Below are 21,211 nucleotides of genomic sequence, written 5' to 3' on the forward strand. Positions count from 1 at the left end.
TGTACTGTCACCTACGCTACCAGCTGTAATGGCGACACACCCAAACACCGCCGACTGCCCGCTCTTACCTCCACTTGGGAACCGTATTTTATTTCATACATCAGAATTAATCCGTTGGGATTCTCAGGTTCTGGCCACTTTAAAAAGATGGAGTTTTCAGGCCTCGACTCCCAGGTTACCGGCCCAGGAATGTCATCTGCTCCTTCTGTGCAATGACATAAAGGGGCAATAAAGTCAGACTGGGGTCCCCAGGCGCGCCAGAACCGCGCGAGGCACGCTGCATGTCGGCGCCAGAACCGTGCCCGGGAGGCCCCACTCCCAGACTCTGGTCACCTCCATGCTCTTGCTACTACCCGCTGCCTCTGGCAGAAAAGAGAACTGGGCAAGTCAGCCATCCTTAGACATGGATGAACGGCTGTCTGAGCAACAGGCAGCTCCTAACTTACAAGGGGAAGGGGAAGACCAAACGAGCAGGACCAAAGGCTACTCCTTGAGGTGCAATGGTCACTCTGAACCAAGGCAGCTACTGGGGAGTTTCATGGCATTTGTGAGAACTCAGGAGGGACCGGGCAAATTTCCCTGTGCACAAATGGGGAAATACACACCGTGAACCAAGGAGGAGGACCAGAGTTGACCTTGAAGCGAGCACCCCACCCTTGACTACTCTGTCTGGAGAGACTGGGGGGGCTGGGGGTGTGATGTCACTATGAAGGGACTCACTCCCTGGGCTGCTGGGCTCCCAAGATGAGCTCCCACCCGTTCCTAAGCAGAGCTGAGACCAAGGAGATGCCGTGTCCATAGCACACGACCTTCTCCCCTGGGCTGGGAGTGGAGTGAGCTGGATCACACCGTACCTGCAGGCATGGTTCTTGCAAAGACGAAATTGGAGGCACTGCAGCCCAGCTTCTCAGCCTCGTGGTTACAGCTGTGGATATCAATGCGGTACAAAGTGAAGGGCCGGAGGTTGGAAATGACAGTTCTCTCCTTGTTGTCCACTCTGCTCTCAAAGAAAGGGTATTCCGTCTCCAGCTCTTCTGGGTCCGTGATGTTGTACGTATCTGCCACGGTGCTGTTCCTGCTTCGGCTGGACATGGTGGTGTTGGCAACTTGCATGACATCTCTCCGCTTCCTTTCAGGTCTGCAAGAAAGAGAGGAACTGGGCTTGCAGGGGCTGCCATGGCTTTTGTCTCGGCCCCGACTTGGGTAATAGCCAGAAGTAATAGCCAGAAAAAGAAAATCTCCACCTTGGAACAAAAAGAGCTCTTCAGCCCCCTTGGATAGAGAAGAACCAGCGAATACTACGGGCATTTCCTTCTCCATTATTTATTTTGCTTTTTCTCTTCTCTGCAAACCTCAGAGTCAACACACAGACTGGCCCCTGGCTACCAGACTGGTTACTCAATTACACCAACAGGCAGTACCCGCTGCTTCATCAGAATGTCATGGCACCCGGTCCATAGACCTCAGGGCCGAGCACCAAAGGTGACCAACCTACTGGCCACGCTAAGACTTATTAGGGGTGAGGGGCAGGAGAAATGCGCAGTGTGGGCCCCAGAGAGATAGGGCAGAGGGGCTTCCAAGGCCCATGGTGGTGGCTTCTTTGACCATCTTTGTGGAAAAGCAAAGATGCCGGCAGCGAGCATTTGCCTGGACCCCCCGACCCTTCCCTCTGAAGCTCCCACTGACCCCCTCTCCTCTGAGGCCCCTGAATCTGTATTTTTCACAAAACTAACATAACACCTGTTTGCATCTCTGAGTAACAGGTCGCTTGGGATTCATCCACCGCACAATAATACTGTGTCAAAACCCCTCCCACAGGCAGCCCACCCACTCCTGTACCAGGGATTATAGTTCACTCAGTGGTTTATTTATGTATAAACACCACACTTTGGGAGACTGAGAAGCTGATACTATTGACACCACGTCTAGACGGGGAAGGGAGGCCATCCAGGACATTATCAGGAAGACAGGGCACGGGGCAAGCAGAACGGTCATTCATGATTCTCTGCAAACGGCCACCTTTCCAAATGGCACAACAAACACAACTAGAATTACCAGCTTTCCCCACTCCCACCCATGATATGACCTGCTCCTTCTGGAAAACCTTTTGCTCTTCAACATCTGTTGACATTTCAGTTACTTAAAATCAAACTATAGGATTTAAAAAATAAAGGCAACGGTCAAAGAAAACCATTCATCATCACATACTGACTCCAGCAAGCAACGTACAAATTCTGACTTCCATGGGACGCGTTGGATGATGGATAATGTACTAAATCGGACTTGACTGGGTTTAGCCCCCAAATAAATTGCTCTTAGAACACATTGAAAGCAATAAAAAGTGTCTCTGGACAATATAATTGTAAAACAGAAAACCTTCCTTTCTGATTCAGTCATTCTGTCACCCGAATTCTGTCATTCCTTTGACCCGAATTCTGTCAGAAATTGTGTGGACATCAGATTTATGCGTCAGTAGGATGCATGAGAAAACAAACAGGAAGTCCTTACACATTGTGGTCCCTCGCTATGGACAAAACATAGTATTTATGTTCGTCTTATGAAAAAAATTAAAAAAAACAACAGGAAGTTGGGCCCATCCTGGAAGACAGAAAGTCAGGGCCACAGGCATGCCTTCCCCACGGGGAACTGGCCGAGGGGAAAGGTCTTTTGAACTTGACACCACGAGTACGACGCGCTAATAAATATCTGTGTCAGCCCCAGCTCTGCCTTCACATACTTGCCCTTGTGTTCCACATCTGCTGAGAAAAAACAGTACCGCCTTGTGACTATGAATGGAAAACTAGGGGCGTTTTAGCAAAACCTTCCCAAAGTCTGGATCACAACCAGAACCTCTGGCAGATCGTGGGACACGGCAGGAACGTAGCCGACTGCTTGGGATGGACACTAAACAGACCACTCCTGCCCAGCCTGCGTGGGACCCTCTGCATTCATCCTCTTCTGGTGCCACGGGACATAACGGCAGCGAAGCCTCTGCTGGCTTGGGGGAATGGCCCATTTGGAGAAGCAATGCCACAAAGGGACAGAGCCTTGGTGTGTGGGAAGGGAGGACCACGTCCCAGATCCATCGTGAATTCCTTAGGATGCTGGAGAAGTCACGAACCCGGAGCTATGCTTTTTAAACATCTGTGAGCTCTTTTCCAGTCCTAAGACTTTCTGACTCTCGGAACCACTTACGATCTACAGAATATCTGGACTAACACGTGAACCGAAACCCTGTAATTACCAGCAAACAGGAAATGTCACCTTTCCCTTAGCATGTTTTCACGGTTTATCCGTGTTGGAGGCCATACTTCAGAACCTCATTCTTTTCTATGGTTGAATGATATTCCATTGCACGGACAGGCCACATCTGTGTATTCACGCATCCACTGATGGACACTGGGGTTGTTCCCAGCTTATGGCTACTGTAAATCGTGCCGCTTTGAACCTTTACATTCCCGTGTTTGTCCCCACTTGGCAGAATCAGAGACTGGAGCCAGGGAGCACACAGGTCCCTCGGGGTAGGGGCTGCTTCCCCAACCTGCCTGTCAGGGAGTCCTGTGGCATTTGTTTGTGTTTGGAAGTTGGGCCCCTTTGAAAACTGACTCTGATTCTCTCCCTGCGGCTTCTCCTCCTCAGCTGAGCAGAGTGCGGGGCAGAAAAGGGCCCAGGCTCAGTTTCCACTCACTGGTTTCCATGAGCAGCGGCAGGTGGTTTCAGCTCTCTGAGCTCCAGTCCCGTTCTCACAACACAGCCCACCTGGCCTCTGCAGGAGGTCGTGTGCCCGAGAGGTGGCTGTCCCGACATGCCGGTGGCCCCCATCTCCACAAGTCCTGAGCCCCTTTCCTTCAGAGCTAACCGGCTTCCCCAGGAACCCCAAAGTACTATACTATGTTGCCACTCTCTCCTTGATGGCGACAGGATGTCACCTTTTGCGTTGGGTGCTTTTTACTTAGCATAATGTGTTCAAGGTTCACCCACGTTGCAGCCCGTATTTCAGGATCTCGTTCCTTTTTATGGTATTCCATTGGATGGACCTACCACCCTTGTTTATCCATTCATCTATTGATGCACACCTGAGTTCTTTCCCTCCGTGGCATTACTTCTCCCCGTGGGCTCTGCCCCAAGGCTGCTGACCTGCGAACTACCAGGGTGGAGAGAAAGCAGCAGACCCTGGCTGAGGAGCACGAGCCGGAGACATTTTCAAATGACACAGGTACCTGGGCACAAAGATGGAGTTGTGCAGGAAATTTTCGAAGACTTTGCGATACTCAGCCTCCTCCTTCTCGGCCTGCTTCTCGGCTTCGGTTTTGGGGCAAGCGCAGCAAGGCCCCTTCTCTCCCCCACACACTTCGGTCTTGGGGTTCTCCGTCACCTCTTCAATGTCAATGGTGCCATCGGCATACTTCCTGATGGGAATTTTGTCTGCTCGGAAAAGAGAGGCCCAATGAGAGCAGAAATGAAAGCCAAGTGCTACATGTTGCGAGGACAAAGAGCTGTCAGTATCGCAAGACCGCGGCTGGTTTCCAGCAAAGGGCGTAAGCTGGTAACCTGAGACAGGTAATGTGGGGGCTCCACCGGCTCAGCCTTACAGGTCTGCCCACCCTGCAGCCTTACCCTTGGAGCAGTAATTGTGCCGGTAGAGGTAGCTGTCCTGAGGCTGTCGCTGCCACCTCACGATGTAGTAACTCAGGTTGCCGTTCGGCAGAGAGGGTGGGTTCCATTTCACGATTAGCTGAGACGATGAGTTGGAGGCTGAAAGGACATCCAGGGGAATGGAAGGAACTGGAGAGGGGAACAAAGGACATTTCAGAGAATGGAGTGAACCCTAAGAGGCAGGCGGTCAGACACTCAGTGCAAACCAACCAGAAGCGGCAAGTTTGGCCTGGATGCGCAGACAGCAGTGAACACAGAAATGCCAAATGAAAAACCAGGCCTCGTTTTGAAACAGTCTTCATTTCAACGCCATCATTGCCCTTCATAATGTCTATTCTCAGGTAATCTCTGCAAACACAACCATTGCTGCGCTGCAAATGGAAAAAGGTTACAGGGGCCCACCAGGGTGAGAATGGATGACAAAACTTATAGCTAATTCAAACACTGGAATTTTCTCATGTGGGACAACTGCCGGCCTCCCACCTGGGATTTTGAATCTTATACAAATTGCAAGAAGCCAAAATGAAAGGGGGAAGTAAAAAAAGGAAAGAAAGAAAGAAAGAGAGAGACAGAGAGACAGAGAGAGATAGAGACAGAGAGAACACTTGGAGGAAAGGAAAAGGCAGGGTAGGCCCAGAAGTCTACCATTCCATGACTATGCTTCCGCGGGACAACCGAGACTGATTCTGGAAAGCAGTGCACAGGTACCTGACGCATTGGTGCGAATGTACAAGATTTCACTCTTGGCCCCCCGGATGTGGTCGTTCTCCACCATGGTGAGGGTCACGGCCTTGACGTACACGGCATACTGGGTCCAGGGCTTCAGGCCGTGCAGTAAGATGCCAGGCTCCATGTCCTTGTTGGAAGGGAGGTCCACGTCCACCATGTTCCAGCTGTTGGAGCCACAGGCATCCTGCCCGTCGTACTCCGTCACGTTTTTAAAGGGGCTGAAAGACAATCGATAACGCTCAGAGAAAGGCGGGGGAGGGCTCGGCCATCCACGCTCTCAGGAAACCTTCCCCGGGGGCCTACTGCACCACACTTTCTGTAATGGGGATTCTAAATAAAACAGATCATCAATTAGGTTTTTATGGAAGAATAAAATTAAGCTACTGGACTCCGGCTGTCACCACGATGGCATTTGCACGATAGAACGGAATATTCTGCCTCAGGAAGAGTAAGTTCTATAGTCACTGGCACTGAAAATACTGCTCCTGAAGAATATATGCAAATGCTATTTTTCTCTTTCTGAATGGGGCATTTTTTTTCACCAGTAAGAAAAAAATAAGCATCGCCATTTCACGCCGACAACGGCTACAATAAGGAAAGATTTTTGGAGAAAAATGACGTTGCTACAGAAAAACAGCTTCTAACATACAGCTTCCGACATCTCATTTGCTCACAAGCAATTCTGACTGCTGAAGTGTCTTATAATATTCAAATATTGGGCTTCCAGGTTGTCTCAGAAACTCGCATCAACTCATGGATGAAATGACCAGCTGGCTTTGCCACAGCACTGGAAGGACTCTCAAAGGGACGAGAGGATTTCCACAGATGCTGGGTGGAAATCTGACATCTACCAGGTCAAAGGGCTGGGCAGCCGCTGGCCACTGGCTTCTGAAACATACTAACCTCCCCCTTCCCGTCTTCGCAATGGAAGACCGGGGGGGACCCCGACCTACAGAAAGACCTAATCATCCTGGGCGCTCCCTGCCTGTTTCATTGCGAGGACCCTTCCCAGGGCCCGGGCTCCAGCAAGGGGAAAGGTACCAGAGACTGCCATGGGTGGCTCTGGTCCCAGCTGTGTGGGGAAGCCCAGCACCGGGAAGGAGACCTGCGGCATCAAGATGGGGTCTGGGTAAGAAGGGGGACTAAGCAGGCTGGGAAACCCCCTGGCTAGAGGAGGTACAGGAAGGAAGAGGGGACCAAGAGAGCTGCCTTCTGGAGGTGTAAGTCATGGCTGGCACATGTCACCGGAAGGCACAAGAAGACCCCAGCAGATCTGGGGAGAAATCATGAAAGGTTAGAGCCATGAAAGGGCCAAGACCTTTCCTTCCCCATTGTCTCTGTTTGGAGGACTCATGACCTTGGGAGGGGCCACGAATGGAAGGGCAGGAATGAGATGACGGACCTGCCCCGGGGGTCACCTTGAGGGGATCTAAGCATCCTGTGGGGTGTTCCTGGAGTCAGGTTAGCCTGGCAGGTTTATTTCAATCATGTCCTCCATCCCAGCTCATGAATATGGAGACTGTCCTAATTCTCTACACAAACAAGCTTTGCCTTTCGGATTTATTTTCTGCAAATGCCTGTACCCACTGAAGCTAACGCTTCCCCGTTCATAGCTGTCCCCTGCAATGATGGCTGTCATGTGACAGTGGGCGGGGGGCAGGGGTGCACGGATGGAGCGCGGGGTGCACGGATGGAGCGCGGCGCGCCGCTGCCAGCCCGGCCAACACAACGCCGTCGCCACGCCCAACTCACGCTTCCTTGTAGTAGACGGTGAAGCTGATGAGGTCCCGGTAGTCCGGGGGCCGGTACCGGTGCCACGTGATAATAATGCGGTTCTTCCACGTGCTGGTGGACGTGAAGTGCAGGACGTCGCTCTCACCTGGAGCAGAGGCACGTGCGTCAGTGACACCCCTCAGCGCCCGTCTCCGCCCTGGGCCTGACACGTCACCTGTCCTGCACTATTCCCTCTTCTCCAGAGCAGGCTGCCTGTGCTAACTGAGTCCCTTCTGGGACATCTCGGCGGCTCTCTGACTTCTCCTGAGGACCCAACACGTCAGTCCGTGGAGGGAGCTCCCAGAGGCTCCCTCCTCTGCCTTAGCACATGTGGTGCCAGGGAGGTGGGCCCGGGAGTGAGTCCTCACCTGAAAGACATGGTGGCCTTAGCTTTCTGCTGGTCCCTAAGCCATGGGCTCCCGAGGGTCAGGGAAGGGGAGGGTACACCTTTAACTGCCCTGACTCTCTGAGAGATGACGTGTGGATAGCTGCCTGCTCGTGTGCGGCCACCCAAGACAGGCAACAGGCCACGTGTGCCACCGAGGGCAACTTCTCTGAGTCTGTACTTGGTGTCACCAGGAGAGGGCACAGGAATGGTGCGGAGGCCTGCAGCTACCATTGACACACGACAGGGACTGGAGGAAGCATGGACAAGAGCAATGTCACTTGGCAGAACCTTCTGGGCTCTGTGAGAAGTAAGCCCTTCCTCCGTCTTGTTCCTCCAACCAGATTCAAATGTGATGAGAACCCGGGATGGACGGACGACTGCTCCCCTCATGGAGCCCACACTCCCCTACACACTGCGCTTCTCCCGCTTCTGCCTGCATCCCACGGCACCCTCAGCAGGGGAAGCAGGGACACTACGGGCAGCTACAAGCTCACAAGTCTGCGCGACAAAGCCAGCAGGTGTGAGGTCGAAAAAATGTGGCAGTTCCTGCTCAAGTGTTATGTAGAGAGAACAAATGATGTTTTTCAAGGAAAAGAAGTGGCTACTATCTTCGTGATCCGACAGATCAGACTGGCCACATGCGTGCAAGGAGAAAAGCGCTGAAAATACTCTTGACACTGTGAGTAAGGCAGGGGCGGTGGCGGGGAGGACGAGGGAGAAGCGGCTCACTGCAGATGTGCTCTCCAGCTCTGCGTCGGGTTTCTTTGCTCTAAAAACTCTCCCGCAGCAAGCTGAGTATCTACCAGGTAAGTCCAGACACCAGTGAAACAAGTCCAAGTCAAGTGCTGACCCTGTCGCCCAGCGTCCTGGCTGTGTGTGCACAAGTGGGTGTGTAAACGACCCTCGGGCACGTAAATTCCTCTTTTTTCCCCTAACACCCTTCCCTTATTGAAGGCTGATGGTGGACAGACAATTTGCGTTTATAATGCCAAACGAAGCACAACCTGGGTAAAAGCAGTGTCGTATACAGGGTCAGACAAGAAATACACTGCTATTGTATGTGTCAGGTCCGAGTCCTGAAAGTACAAATGGCATAAACAGTGCACGGTTAGAATCCTAGTGTCCTAAACTTGAAAAGCAGCATCAGCTCAGGGAGGCCGGTCTCGCCATCGTTTTCATGTTGGTGTGGCCGCGCGGAGAAGGCCAGCCAGGGACACAGGACCTTGAGGCTGAGCGTCCTCCACTCCCCTCGGGCCACCCCGACACTCTGTGGGCGACTGAGGGCCGGGCTCCCTGCCTGCCAGGGCTGGGGAGGACCAGCTCTTGCCTGGAAAATAATCTAACCGTGTGCCTGGGCGTGGAAAGACACTGACGTCTGTATTCTGTACGCACGTCTTTAAAATCCGCGAAAGCCTATGTATAAAAGCTCAGCGCACCTGTCCCGACAGACGCTAAGGGAAATTTACGAACGTAAAGCGGTCATGAATCTGCCCTATGATCACTTCAAAGTCTGCACCATGGACTTTGAAGTATATATACATGTACAAAATGCCAGTGCAGGAGGCCGCGTGCCATCCCCCCAGCAAGGGAAGCGAGGAGGGGGCCACCAGTGGGGTCCACAGCCACTCACAGGAGGCTCTCTCTCCGTTGTTCCTGGTGTTGATGTCCCCTTTGCTCTGGCGGCCTTTGGTCCCCGTGACTTCCTCCATGCGGTAAATTTCGGAGACACACAATTTGGGGTTGAAAGCAAAGTACATTTTCCCGGACTTGATGGTCAGGTTGCGGTGGTCCCAGTCCCACAGCTGCTGCAAGTTCTGGTTGTCAAGGACGTAGAAGGAGTAATTCCTAGAAACACAAACACCCATGTTTTAGCATCCCTGCCCGTTGCCACCCACGGCCCTGTCCAGCCTGCCAGCCCCCACACAGGTCCTCTTTGCCACATGGCTCCAGAATCCACCACCTCTGCTGATACGGGACTTAGCTACCGACGGTGTCCCCATTAACAATGGCCATCGCAGGCTCCAAGGACAGCATATGGAAATCGACAAGACACTAATTTTACAACCGCTATGACCAACAAAGAACGCTTCTCACGCGGGAGGATGTCACTCCAATCATTCTCCAGAAACGCCTTTGGTTATTTCTCTCAGCGCAGAATATGTGTGATGTGCTGGAAACCAGTCCCCGGGTTTCTCATATGCTCTGCTACTCAACTGGAACGGCTTACACATCTGCTCTAGAAAGTCTGCCATTCCCGTTGAGATCGATGCCGTCCCCGCCCGCGGCAGGGTACCGATGGGGTCGGAGAGAGAATGGGGCAGGGAGACACACGCCACACGCGGCGGTGGGCCAGCCCTGGGCCTGCTCCCTCGTGCAGATGCACCCCACGTTCCAAAGCCTCAGCTTCAGTCCCTGGAGAAGATGGGGAAGGAGAAACAGCCCACCCGTCCAGGCAACTGCAACTCAGGGTCCAACAGTTCAGGGAGCACAAAGCCTGTTTGCAGAGCGCTGAGCCCCACCCGAGGTTCTGATCAGCAGGTGGGGCGGGCTGAGAATCTGCGCATCTCACCAGCACCCAGGGTGAGGACGCTTTGGTCCTAGGACCACATCTGGGGAAGTGCTGGCCTAACAGATACTGGACACCAGCAAGAGGCTGGAGGTCGGACGCCGACCAGGTCAGACGTGGGTCCTGTCCCCAGCGGGTGGCAGCAGACCAGCGGTCCACGGAAGGCAAGACGCCTGGACAGCCAGCACTGGCTACAGCTACCTCAGAAGAAAGCCATACCTGGGGAGGGGAGAGAGCGGACGCTACAGCTTGGGGACCTGGAGAAAGATCTCTGTGGTATGCCTCTCTCTCGGGGTCCCTCAGAAAGCCAGGCTGGCAGGCCGGCTGCCCATCAGAGCCGCCTGTGCGCCCCCCGGGACCCCGACTCCTTCCCTCTCCTGCTGTTCCTGCCCAGCCTCAGTTTCTTTCTGGGCTCAGTCATGCACTTTATACAAAACTGAGTGTAGGAACCAGTGCAGACTTTGAGCTACGCGTATTTCTAACTTCCACTCCCAGATCCAACACACAAACAGCAGAGAAGAAAGGCTCCGGCCCTCTTTGCAAAGCCAGGCCAGGAGCCCCCAGCACTGCCCTGCCCTGGGGGTTCCTCTCTGTACCAGGCGCGGTTCTCACTCACACCTACACCAGGACCTCTGCCCACCTGGTCAGTGCTCAGCCTGCATCTCGTGCACTGAGAGCAAAGCCCAGGTTAGGATTACAGCGCTGCCAAGCAGAGGTGTGACCTTTCCCTGGGAATCCACGGGGGAGTTCAGAGACGGGGACCCAGGACCAGAATGTCATCAACGCGCTGCACGGCCACAACAGGGCACTTAGTGCTTTCTGTAGTCCTGTTTACTCACTCGTCGGACAAGGCATATGGACAGGTGTCATCTGAGCTCCCTGATGGTTTGAAAAGCCCAAGACGCCAACACCCAGGAGAAGTCCCAGAGCTAAGATGGAGTCTGTCCCACCAGCCTGGAGCCAGCCCACCCCACCGTGAGCACTGGGCCCCGTCCACACACATGCTGGGGGATGTGGGTGGGAACCTTGCCCACACAGGGGGTCCGTGGGCCAAGTGAGGCCAGAGGCGGCACCCCTCAAACCACAGCAGGCTCCTCATAAACCCACCTGGAGGCCACCAACCAGGTGGCAAAAACTTGCAAGTCAACAATCCTTTCCTTTCAGTCAGAGACCACTCCCTAACACATACATTAATATTTGCTGGAAAACCAATGGAAGATAGCGTCCTTATGAATCTAGACGCAAGATACGCCGTGTGCACAGGTGGGACACACTGGGATATGGCAAGGTGACAGCTGCCGTCCCTTTGGACAGGCCCTCTCCTTCACTGCCGGGCTTCAGGGCAGGGGATTCGTGCAGTCACACAACTGAAGGAGGGGTTCACAGGTGAACACAGATGCCTCCTATTTGAAGCCCTTTCTTGCCCATGGGGTATTTGAAGTTCTGAAGTTCTGAAGGTTGGCACGCTCTGAGTGCCAACCCCAATGGGTCTGGCTGCTCCCGGGTTCCTGAGTTGGCCACACGGGACAAAACTTCCTTGTTGGCACAGAAACCCCGGGCTGAGAATGAGAGCCAATTAACCAGGTCAAACTGCTGTCTCAACCCAGGATGAGGCTTCTTTTTAGTAAACCAGCTTCACTGGCAGGGAACAGAACTACGCCGAAAACGTCTTCTGAACAAAACATGCTTCTCCCCATGGGAGGAAGCGTGACTCATAAATCAGGAATCTGACAAATGAGTGGCAGACACAGAGAAATTCTGTGTATGTGATTAATCACTTTGAAAAGCAAGATTATCTTTTTACAGTAAATACATTTTTTTACAACACTGAGAAGGCCGGGAGCCAGGACACCAGTATCAATAAAACCCTGGCATTACGGAGTCTGTGTAAGCAACAGGAAAATAAAAATAAAACCCTTGTCAAAATAATCAGCAAACCTTTCTGGAGCTGCCTGTCAATACCGCTCGTTTTCGAACCCCAGCTTAAGGCCTGGCTCCCCCCCCCCCCAATTCCTCCCATGATTAGAGGAGAATTAAGAGATGGTAAGAGGCTGACGCTGGTCTGCACATCTTGAAGACACACACACACACTTAGATTTTAATTGTTTCCTCGAGGAAATGGCTATTAAGTCAATTACTCAGTAAATGTGATTTCCTAATTGTTCCTAAGCTTACTGCCTTTACATGCAAAGACTATTTTTAAAAAATTATGTGTTTGCTGATGGAACTTACACAGGCTCCACGAGGCCTGGGTTTTATAGATACGGAAGGTCCTCATGTAATGTTGTTCATAGGGTCTGCGACTTTAAGTAAAAGGACGTTTAACGAAACCAATTTTCCCGCAGGCCAATTTATACAAACAAGAGTTAAATTCCCGCCCCACCTCAGCACCGTTATGATGAAATGACGGTGAATGACACGACCTGTTGACCTGACGATGAGCTGTGTTGTATCTTGGCTCCAGGCCTTCCCAATCTTGCAGTATATGTTCCTGAACTTGGGTCGACCCTGCCGGCCAAACGCAGACCGAGCGAGGCAGGGTTGGGAGGGGTTGGTTATCTCCTCGAGGACAGCTGCGTATCACCGCTCTCGATATTCTAAATGCCTCGCACCTATTACACGCTCAGCTATTTTATCTGTGGCTCCCGTCTCGGGGCCATCTGACCTCTGAGTAATCAGCACACCGCACCTCCTGGCCTGCTCCCATACAGGGCAGGAAGGATGCCGAAGCAAAGGAAGGCAAAGGCATGTGCACGGTACTTAGAAGACAGCCCAGGGGCCAGAGAACTGCATTGGATCCAAAGATGAGAGGCTGTGGGGATGGCCGGTTAGCTCAGTTGGTTAGAGCGTGGTGCTACTAACACCAAGGTTGCTGGTTCGATCCCCACATGGGCCACTGTGAGCTGCGCCCTTAAAAAAAAAAAAGATAAGGGGCCGAGGAACACCTCCATGGTTTACTAAGCAACAACAACGTCCGGCAACGTATCCATCCGGCTTCTCCCAGCCGGGGAGAGAAGATGGGGTCTCCCCTACGGAGGGACCACAGACCTTCCCCCGTTTTTCAGCCCTTGCTGACAAATGGGAAAAAAAAGTCTGCAGTAAAACAACTGATCATTCTCTTTCGTTTCTCGGAGAAACCTCAGCCTCTTTCCGGCTGTCTCTAGAGGGCATCAGAGCCCAGCACATGGGGGCTATCTGCAGACCAGAGCCATCTGCAAAGGATACAGACAGCACTTGGCCTTTTCACAGACGCTGCCTCCCACCCATCTGCAACAGGCTGCTTTGCACCACGTCCAAGTTGCCCCCAAATCCAACATTCGCACCAGCCTTGGGGGTTCAGCAAGGGCAAGGATTTACATTCGCATGGCACTCGGCACCAAACATACTCAGAAAATGTTTCCTCGTTAAGTGTTTTTTAAAATAGCTTTACTGAGGTATAATTTACCTACCCCCGAATTACCCATTGTAAGTTTCAGGAACTTCAGTAAATCTGCACAGCTGTCCGTCCATCACCACTATGTATAGTTCTAGAACATTTCCATGACGCCAAAGTCCCCGCATTGCCCATGCCGGTGGGTCTCCGCTCCTACCCCCAGCCATCACTGATGTGCTTTCTGTCCCTAGTTTTGCCTCTTCTGGAAACTCCATTATGAATGGAATGATACAATGTTCAGTCTTTTTGTGCCTGGCTGTTTTTCCCTCAGCCTAATGTTTCTGAGGTTCCTGCGTGTTGTTACATTATAATTTAGTAGTATTACATTGTACCACATTCTGTTTATCCATTCATCTGTTGATGGGCATTTGGATTATTTCCAGTGGGGTTTCTTTATGGGGTGGGGTGCGTAAAATGAATAATACCGCTGTGAACATTCATACACAAGTCTTGTGTGGGCACGTTTTCATTTCTTGTGGGGAGCTGCAAGGTAGAGCCCGGAACTGCTGAGTTACATGGTTGACTGTGTATTTTGTAAAAGTCCCAGAGAAGTGCAGCCCGATTGTAACCTAATCTTAAAGTTGCAAAAAGGTAAAAATGAAGCACCAAGTGTTGCAAAGTCAAGTGGTGGGTGGGGACCTCGAGGGGAGAGGTGCCTAAATGCATCCAAGAATTTCAATTCTTATTACCCAGGACCTCTAGCTACTTTTATTCTTTCCAGGTCAACACTCCTTGGTGAAAAAAAAAAACACACAAAAAAAATCTGACATTTTAACTCCTTATTTATCTGATGCCACCAGAAAGTAGGGTTGTCCAGATAAAGGAATTGTCCAGATAACAGTAACATTCTCTTTCTTTTCAAGGGCTTAAAAATTAGCCATTTTATAGAACTCTTGTACATGTATGTGCATTACAAAAAATAATAATAATAAATCTAAGTGCTTTGGGGATATGCATATGAGAACCAGAAGTAACAGGATATAGCAGTGGTTTCCAATATTTGCTGCACACTGAAATCACCCTGGAATCATTAGAAAAATACTGATGCCTGGGTCCCACCCCTAAACATTTTGATTGAATTGGGATAGAGTGCAACTTGAGTAGCAGGGTTTTTACAAAGCCTGATACCATCAATAGATGAGTCTAATGCTTAGCAAAATGTGGGGGCCACTGAGATAAAGTTACCTTGGCTTAAAGCAAAAGCACACAGAAGTGTCATTTCCAAACAGCTCTGCTAACACTCCTCTAACTCAAAAGCCTTGACTATGTCCCACTGCCTTCCTAAAGTATAATCTCCACACCTGGGCGCATAACACGTTATGTAATTCTGACACCGGCAGCCTCCCCAGCATTCTGGCAAACAGGTCCCAGGATGCCTCAGCTTGTTGCTGCCCTTGCTCCTGCCGACCTATCCTGAACTGCCTTTCTTCACTTTCTGTTTTCTGAGTGTTTCCGGAAACCCTTCGAGGCCCGTCTCAAGTGCCACATCTTCTAGGAAGCCTGTCTGTCTGCTCTTCTCAATCAGATAGCGGACACTTTTTCATGCCCTTGGCACGTTCCTTTTCTTCCCCTCGTAGCATCTGGCAAGTTCTGCTTTGTACTTATCTAGTTATCATATGCCTTTCTTCTCTTCCCCTCTCTGACTCTTTCCGTCTTGCGGGAGGGACGAGGGGAGCGGGTGAAAGGCCTGGACCTAACTCTGTCCCTAAGTCTGAAAAGGGTACATAAAGAATTGCATTGTTGCTACTGCTTGGGCTTCATACAAATACAGCTGTGGGGGAGTCCATCAGAACTAAGCATGCTCCCCAAGTTTGGTCATGGATGTGGAAGGCAGGGGGGAGAACCCAGCTCCCACCGAAAGAGGCCTGATTCTCAAATGCCCTCACTAAAGAGACACCCTCCGACGAACAGCACACAGAGATAACAGGCTGGCAGCCCAGCATCCTCAGGCTACGAGGCAGGTTGGGAAAACCTGAAGCCCATCCGCCTTCCCTTGTCATCTGAAACGCTAATGGCAGGGCAGGGACCCGGAGCGTACCTGAGCTCTGAAGTGCCCCCACACCTGAGCAATGGCACGCATCCTTTAAAAGTCCCGCTGGGACTGCAGGTTTTATACAGTTTTCAGATAATGAGACATACAGAAATATTCTTGCAAATAAAAACCAGGCTTTGGTTTTCGGCTATATGGAAGTGCATACTACCCTCAGTTAACACACAACTAAAGGGTAATCGCATCATGTAATAATTCGTAATAAAAAATTAATGCAACTCTCCTCTCGGCTTTCCCACCTATGTCTACCATGTGCTCAGCCTGAGGGGAAAACGTGTGTCCTTAAGCAGCAGGAAAACTTGCAGGTACCAATCTGCCGAAGAAAAAATGCTCCCCAACACCAGGGATTCCAGAAAAAAAAAAAAAAAAAAAAAAAAAAAAAACTGTGCTAATATTCACTTTAAAATTGAATACAACAAACGAAAAGCACCAAACGGCAGAGTCCCAGCTTGCCACCTAAGGGACCTGGGCCACTCCAGGGCTGGACATAGTGGCGGCCTCCTTGGATTTGCAAAGGAGAAAGACGTTTTTCTAAAGGATCCGTGTTCCCAGTGGGGAGGACCATGTGCTTTTTTTCAAGGATGGAATGAAGAGCTGCCCTCTCTCTTTAGCTGTATCAGATGATGGAATTCTAAGAATTTCAGACTGACCAAGAGTTAGTCTGAGAAAAGCAGGGTTGCTGTAAAGAAACCCTTCTGCGGTAATTGTATCGTTAGGGCAGATCCATCCGCAAGGACAGCCTTTCCCACGACCTTCCCACCCTTTCTTTCCTAAATTATTTCCCCAAACTCTCTTTAGAAGGAATTCACTCATTAATGGATGTCTCCTTTAATTTCAAAGCCTTAGCTTAAAGCCTGGCAGGAGCTGTATTTAAAAGGGAGCCGGTGAAGAGGAAAGTCTATATGCAAAGGTATACACCGACGAAAGGCTAGAAAGCAAGTGTGGCTGCAGTAAGCCATCAGCTTTTATTTATCCTCCAATGAAAAGCCTCTGGCTATTTTAAAACCCCTCTCCCAAAGCACACGTCTGCAGGAGGCAAAACTCCCATCAACGGCGTAAATCCTGTAAGTTAATCCCTAAGAGCAATTTTGTGAATCAAGATTTCATTAAAACAAATGAACTGTCCATACTCTCCAAATGTCCTTTGCTCCGATAGATGTGTAAAGATGGCATGTGTTTTTAGGGAGCAGAGTACAGCCCTGAGACACAGACCGAGGGTGGTGCAAGCGATGATTTCACGGAGTCGAACCCTTCAGACCCCTTCCCGTTGCTCTTGACAGAAAGAGCAACTGCCTCGCTGGGCCGTTCCTCCAGCCACAGTCGGACACATGACCCTGGACCGATGGGTTACAACGGTTTTCCAAAACAGCAACGTCCCAAGGATGGAGGCTAACGGCTCCACGCACGAGAGGCCACGCCAGCAGGGGCGTCCCTCAGGAAGCACAGGCATTCCCCGTTGCTTCTCCCTTTCTCCTTTTGAACAAGAAAGGGCTCTTACCTGCGCAACACAGACTTTTAAAAGCAGGCTCCTGACCTTGTACTAGAGGGTCAGTTCTCACCGTCGGAGCACTTACCCCTCGAGCTGCTCCTCGCCTAAGATCTGGCGGAGGTTTTTGAGGAAGGACAGGGACACCAACGCGTGGGAATGGCGTATCTTCACATAGCCCGTCACCACCTCGATGAGTCCCATGAAATTCTCCAGTTCCGAGGCGATGTTATCTGCAGGAAGAGGGGACCCGGTGACCCTGAGCGCTCACTCTGCGGAAGGGCAACCAGCACCTGGTTTCTCACAAATGTGTGGCGCGCCAGGCCCTGGTGGTTCTTGTTTTGGAGGGGACGCTCAGGCTGCGGGCACAGGACCCACGCCCCTTGTCCCCAATTGCTTCCCTAAGAGACTGCCGACCACCTCTCCCAGGACAGGGGAGGGTGGGGGACTTCAGCTCCCTGGCTGATCAACAGAGCGTCACATCGTAAAAACCAGACTGCCAATGAGTGAAAGGCCAGCAATCTGGGGAACACCTTTCCATTAACGTGCTCTGTCAACAGGGAGTACCGTTAGGCGCTGCCTCGAGCCAGGGCTGGGTCCACCCATCCAGCCATCTGCCTCTAGTGAAAGATTCCATCGTCCTAAGACTGGGAGAAAACACCCCGCTCCATCGAGGATGGCTATCCACAGGTAATTTTTTTTAAAAAATCCCTTCCTGCTTTTCTAAGCTTTCCAAGTATTATTTTCATAGCTAGAACACAGTTGGGAAAATATTTTCTAATACATATGTAAAAATGACATTATATATGTAAACAGTGTGCTTCCTTTTCATCTCATTTGGCCTATCTTTTTCTCAGAGTAAACAGAAAACAAGCTTGAGCTCGACTTACACCGAAATTATAACAAAGCTCTATAATGAACGGGGTGTGGTTCGACGAGTGAGGTTTGTACAGAGTTTGATTTGTGAAGACTTATTTAATCCAAGGTCCTATTTTGCTTGGAATTGATAAAAAATAAGGGTGCTGTCCTGGAGGGCAAGACTCTACATTTCATGTACAATTTAATATCTTTCTAAGAGAAATTCAGAAGAAGTTCAAGTTGTAAAGGCTAGAGGTTGTCTGAAGTTGATAATTCACAGAAAAGAGCCCAGGTTTTAAATGTGGGCAGGCTGCAGGCCTTTTAGTCAAAGCTCGGGTTTTAGTCAAACCTTTCGAACGAGATGTCCCATCACTCTTTAAGTCCCATTGATTTCCTGCTTTGGACACACACTGGAAGACACATTTCATCATCAGACACCAATATGTACCAACCCTTTCTCAAGTTATACTTCTCCGTGGATTTAGTTCACGGATTACATTTTTATCTTCGGATTAGGAACATTTTTAAAAAGCAGGTTTAGGCACTTAATGAGGGTATTCTAGGGATAAGGAAATCTTTTTTAAAATTAAGAGATCTAGAAAGAGTAAAAAGAATAAAACTTTAGAAGTACCATGAGGGTAAGAAAATTCTAGCTGTGTGGGAACAAAGCAATCTCTGTTGTGAAACGCTGGAAAACGAGAAAAGCAAAGGATGTCCATACATTCAAAAGAACTAAGCAAAAATGTGCTCCTGCCATCTCTGTACCATAACTCCTTTAACAAATAGTATTAAGGAAAAGTAAATTCACAGAATAAACAAATTAGCCATTTTTTCCCCCTTCCAACTGTAGAAACAATTTCTTCATAAAAGGATTTAGGAGGAAAAAAAATTCCTTTGAACCTCAAGGTCTCCTTACTATACTTATTGTAGCTTAGGAAACCATCGGTAGGTACCAAGTGGTCCCGGGATGGACCATTTAAGACATCATTACTATAAGCCCTTGTCCATTAAAGACCAGAAGCGAAAATATCACAGAGCAAGTCAATGGGAACTGCTTTGCACAAATGCCATCACCTGGAACGCCGTCTACCACAAATGACGGTCATCCCACAGGGGTGACACTGAAACTTGAAATACATGATGACACACGCTTAAATCCTTTTGGCTCTCAGAAGGAGATTCAGAGATCAACCACGCTTTGGGACTTCATCAAATTTGAAAGTGATATCATGAACTATTCCCTTTGCCCAGGCTCCTCCACAGATCCACGGACCCAAAGCTCTAGATTGAAAGCTGCGTGGCTTTGGCTCGCTCCGGAGACTGCTGAGTCATACCTCTGATCCATCGTCTCTTCTGGAGTGTATGTGTGTTGGGACCTGCCTCTCCCGCGTAAGAGGCGACTCACGGAAAGATGAGGGCTGACCCTTTGCAGGAAGAAACATGCCACCGGCTGACACACAGACTGCCTTTCGATCTGTTTTTTGCTCTCTAAGGGGGACTCAAAGAAGAGGTGTCAAGCATAAGGCTGACACGCCATGTTGTTTTCCTCGGCCCACATTTGAGTTGTGAGTCATGGACGAATAGGAAAAGCATCAACCTAAGAAAACCAGGAGACCCAGCCATCCCTTCTAGGCAGTGGGTACTTACTGCCGCGGCGGATGTTAATAAGGAGGTTGCCTTTGAAGATGGTACATCCTTGCAGCATCTGAGCAGAAGTGACCGAATCAATGGTCTTCGTTTTCTTTTCTTCCTCACAGACCTTGGGACAAGGGCCTTCGCAAGGGATGCAGTACATGCTGTGGAAGATAAAGAACCAACCGCAAACACAGAGGTCAGGGTGTCTCCTTGCATTGCAAAAAAAATCAGAAGAAGGATGTGTTTGGATTCTGGTTGTTTTGACAGCACACATTATAAAAACCATGAAGCCTTCGAGGGGTCACGTCATCACTTGTCCCCAAGCCCACCCAGGGCCAGCCACTCAGATTGCCAACCAAAGGACAAAGTGCCTAGGAGGGAAAAGCGTGCTGCTTGTTTGCAGACAAACTACACGCTGCCTCTTTGAGGCATGTGTGGATTATAGGCTGTCGACTGGTGAGCCAGCTGGTCCCATGTGGGAGACACAGCCTCGCAGAGAGGAAGCGATGGTGGCGACGGAGAACAAGGCTGCTCCCTGCGGCCGTGGCTCCTGCCCCACACACCCTGGAGACGCTGCTGGGAGGCTGGACGGGGGCAAACGGACAGCAGTGTCTCTGCCATGCACAGGAGTCGCACGCCCGCCGCCAGCACCCCAGCAAAGCCCAGTGAGGGATTCTGAAAGGCATGTGCTTACAACTCAGATCCATTCTTTTCTTGCTAAAGCGTAACTGACATTATTTCTTGACAGTGTTACGCAGAAACTCTAAATTGATCCAAATGCTGTTTTCGCTGCATGCACAATAAAAGCAGGGACGTTCCATTACTTTGTAATCAGCTCCTGTTTCAAATGCTCTCCTGAACATGCCACAAACCGCCGAGCGGCAGGGACGAGGGAGTGAGGCTGGCACGTTCCCTGCTTACCTACCATTATTTAGGAAACAGTGAGCAAACTGGTGACCCAGCTGCTGAACCGCAGAGCATTGATCCAAATTTGGGTTGATTTCCAAACAAAATGAATGACACACCATTATAGGGTGTATAAATAATAGGATGGTAGTTAGAGAGTCATTACATTTATATTATTGTTCTTGAACAATCTTTGAAACTTCATGAAGGAAAAAAAAATTCAAAAAAAGAAAAAGAAAAACTCTAAGTTACAGCTTTTTCATTAAACTCTGCCCCCCTGCCCTGGCACTTTACCGCATATCCAAGACAAAGATGCAGGTTGTATTCTGTATAGGTGAACAAAACTTCCCTGGTATTTTCCTATTTTATGTCGGGAGAGCGGAAAGCAAGGTTTTCAAAGGAACTGGCCCAACCACAGGAGAGGGGATTTGTCTTTCCTCCAACATCACACCGGATGTTCTCCTTGCTGGCGTGGGTAGTAACCTTCCTTCAGCCCTTTCCGTTGGTCTTATTTTGCTTCTAACTTACCTACATACCGTATCTGATACCGTATCTGGTCCCCACCCTCCCTCTTAAGAACTTTTTATTTTGAAACAATTACAGATTCCCAGAAAGGAGCAAAGAGTACAGAAGGGTTCCATGCGCCCTTCATCCGGTTTCCCTCAGTGGTGACATCTTTCATAATGATGATACAAAATCACAACCAGGAAATGGACACTGGTACAATGTCT

General features: G+C 50.2%; 1 protein-coding gene and 1 non-coding gene across 2 annotated transcripts in view; one reads left to right on the forward strand and one right to left on the reverse strand.

Moving 5' to 3' along the window:
- IGF1R (insulin like growth factor 1 receptor) overlaps positions 1-21,211 on the reverse strand; it is a 253,534-nt gene that overhangs the window by 27,517 nt on the left and 204,806 nt on the right. Inside the window, exons 4-12 of the mRNA XM_033099996.1 lie at positions 19,587-19,735; positions 17,170-17,314; positions 9,177-9,391; positions 7,138-7,264; positions 5,365-5,603; positions 4,618-4,785; positions 4,221-4,425; positions 855-1,138; positions 69-205 (exon numbers count right to left, since the gene is read on the reverse strand). Coding sequence (XP_032955887.1) covers positions 69-205; positions 855-1,138; positions 4,221-4,425; positions 4,618-4,785; positions 5,365-5,603; positions 7,138-7,264; positions 9,177-9,391; positions 17,170-17,314; positions 19,587-19,735 — 1,669 coding nt within the window. The remainder of the gene's footprint in view (positions 1-68; positions 206-854; positions 1,139-4,220; positions 4,426-4,617; positions 4,786-5,364; positions 5,604-7,137; positions 7,265-9,176; positions 9,392-17,169; positions 17,315-19,586; positions 19,736-21,211) is intronic.
- Positions 12,935-13,008, forward strand: TRNAS-ACU (transfer RNA serine (anticodon ACU)). The gene has a single exon. It is a non-coding gene; the product is annotated as a tRNA-Ser (tRNA).

Source organism: Rhinolophus ferrumequinum, chromosome 28 (genome assembly GCF_004115265.2).
Source record: "Rhinolophus ferrumequinum isolate MPI-CBG mRhiFer1 chromosome 28, mRhiFer1_v1.p, whole genome shotgun sequence".
Classification (NCBI taxonomy): Eukaryota; Metazoa; Chordata; class Mammalia; order Chiroptera; family Rhinolophidae; genus Rhinolophus; species Rhinolophus ferrumequinum.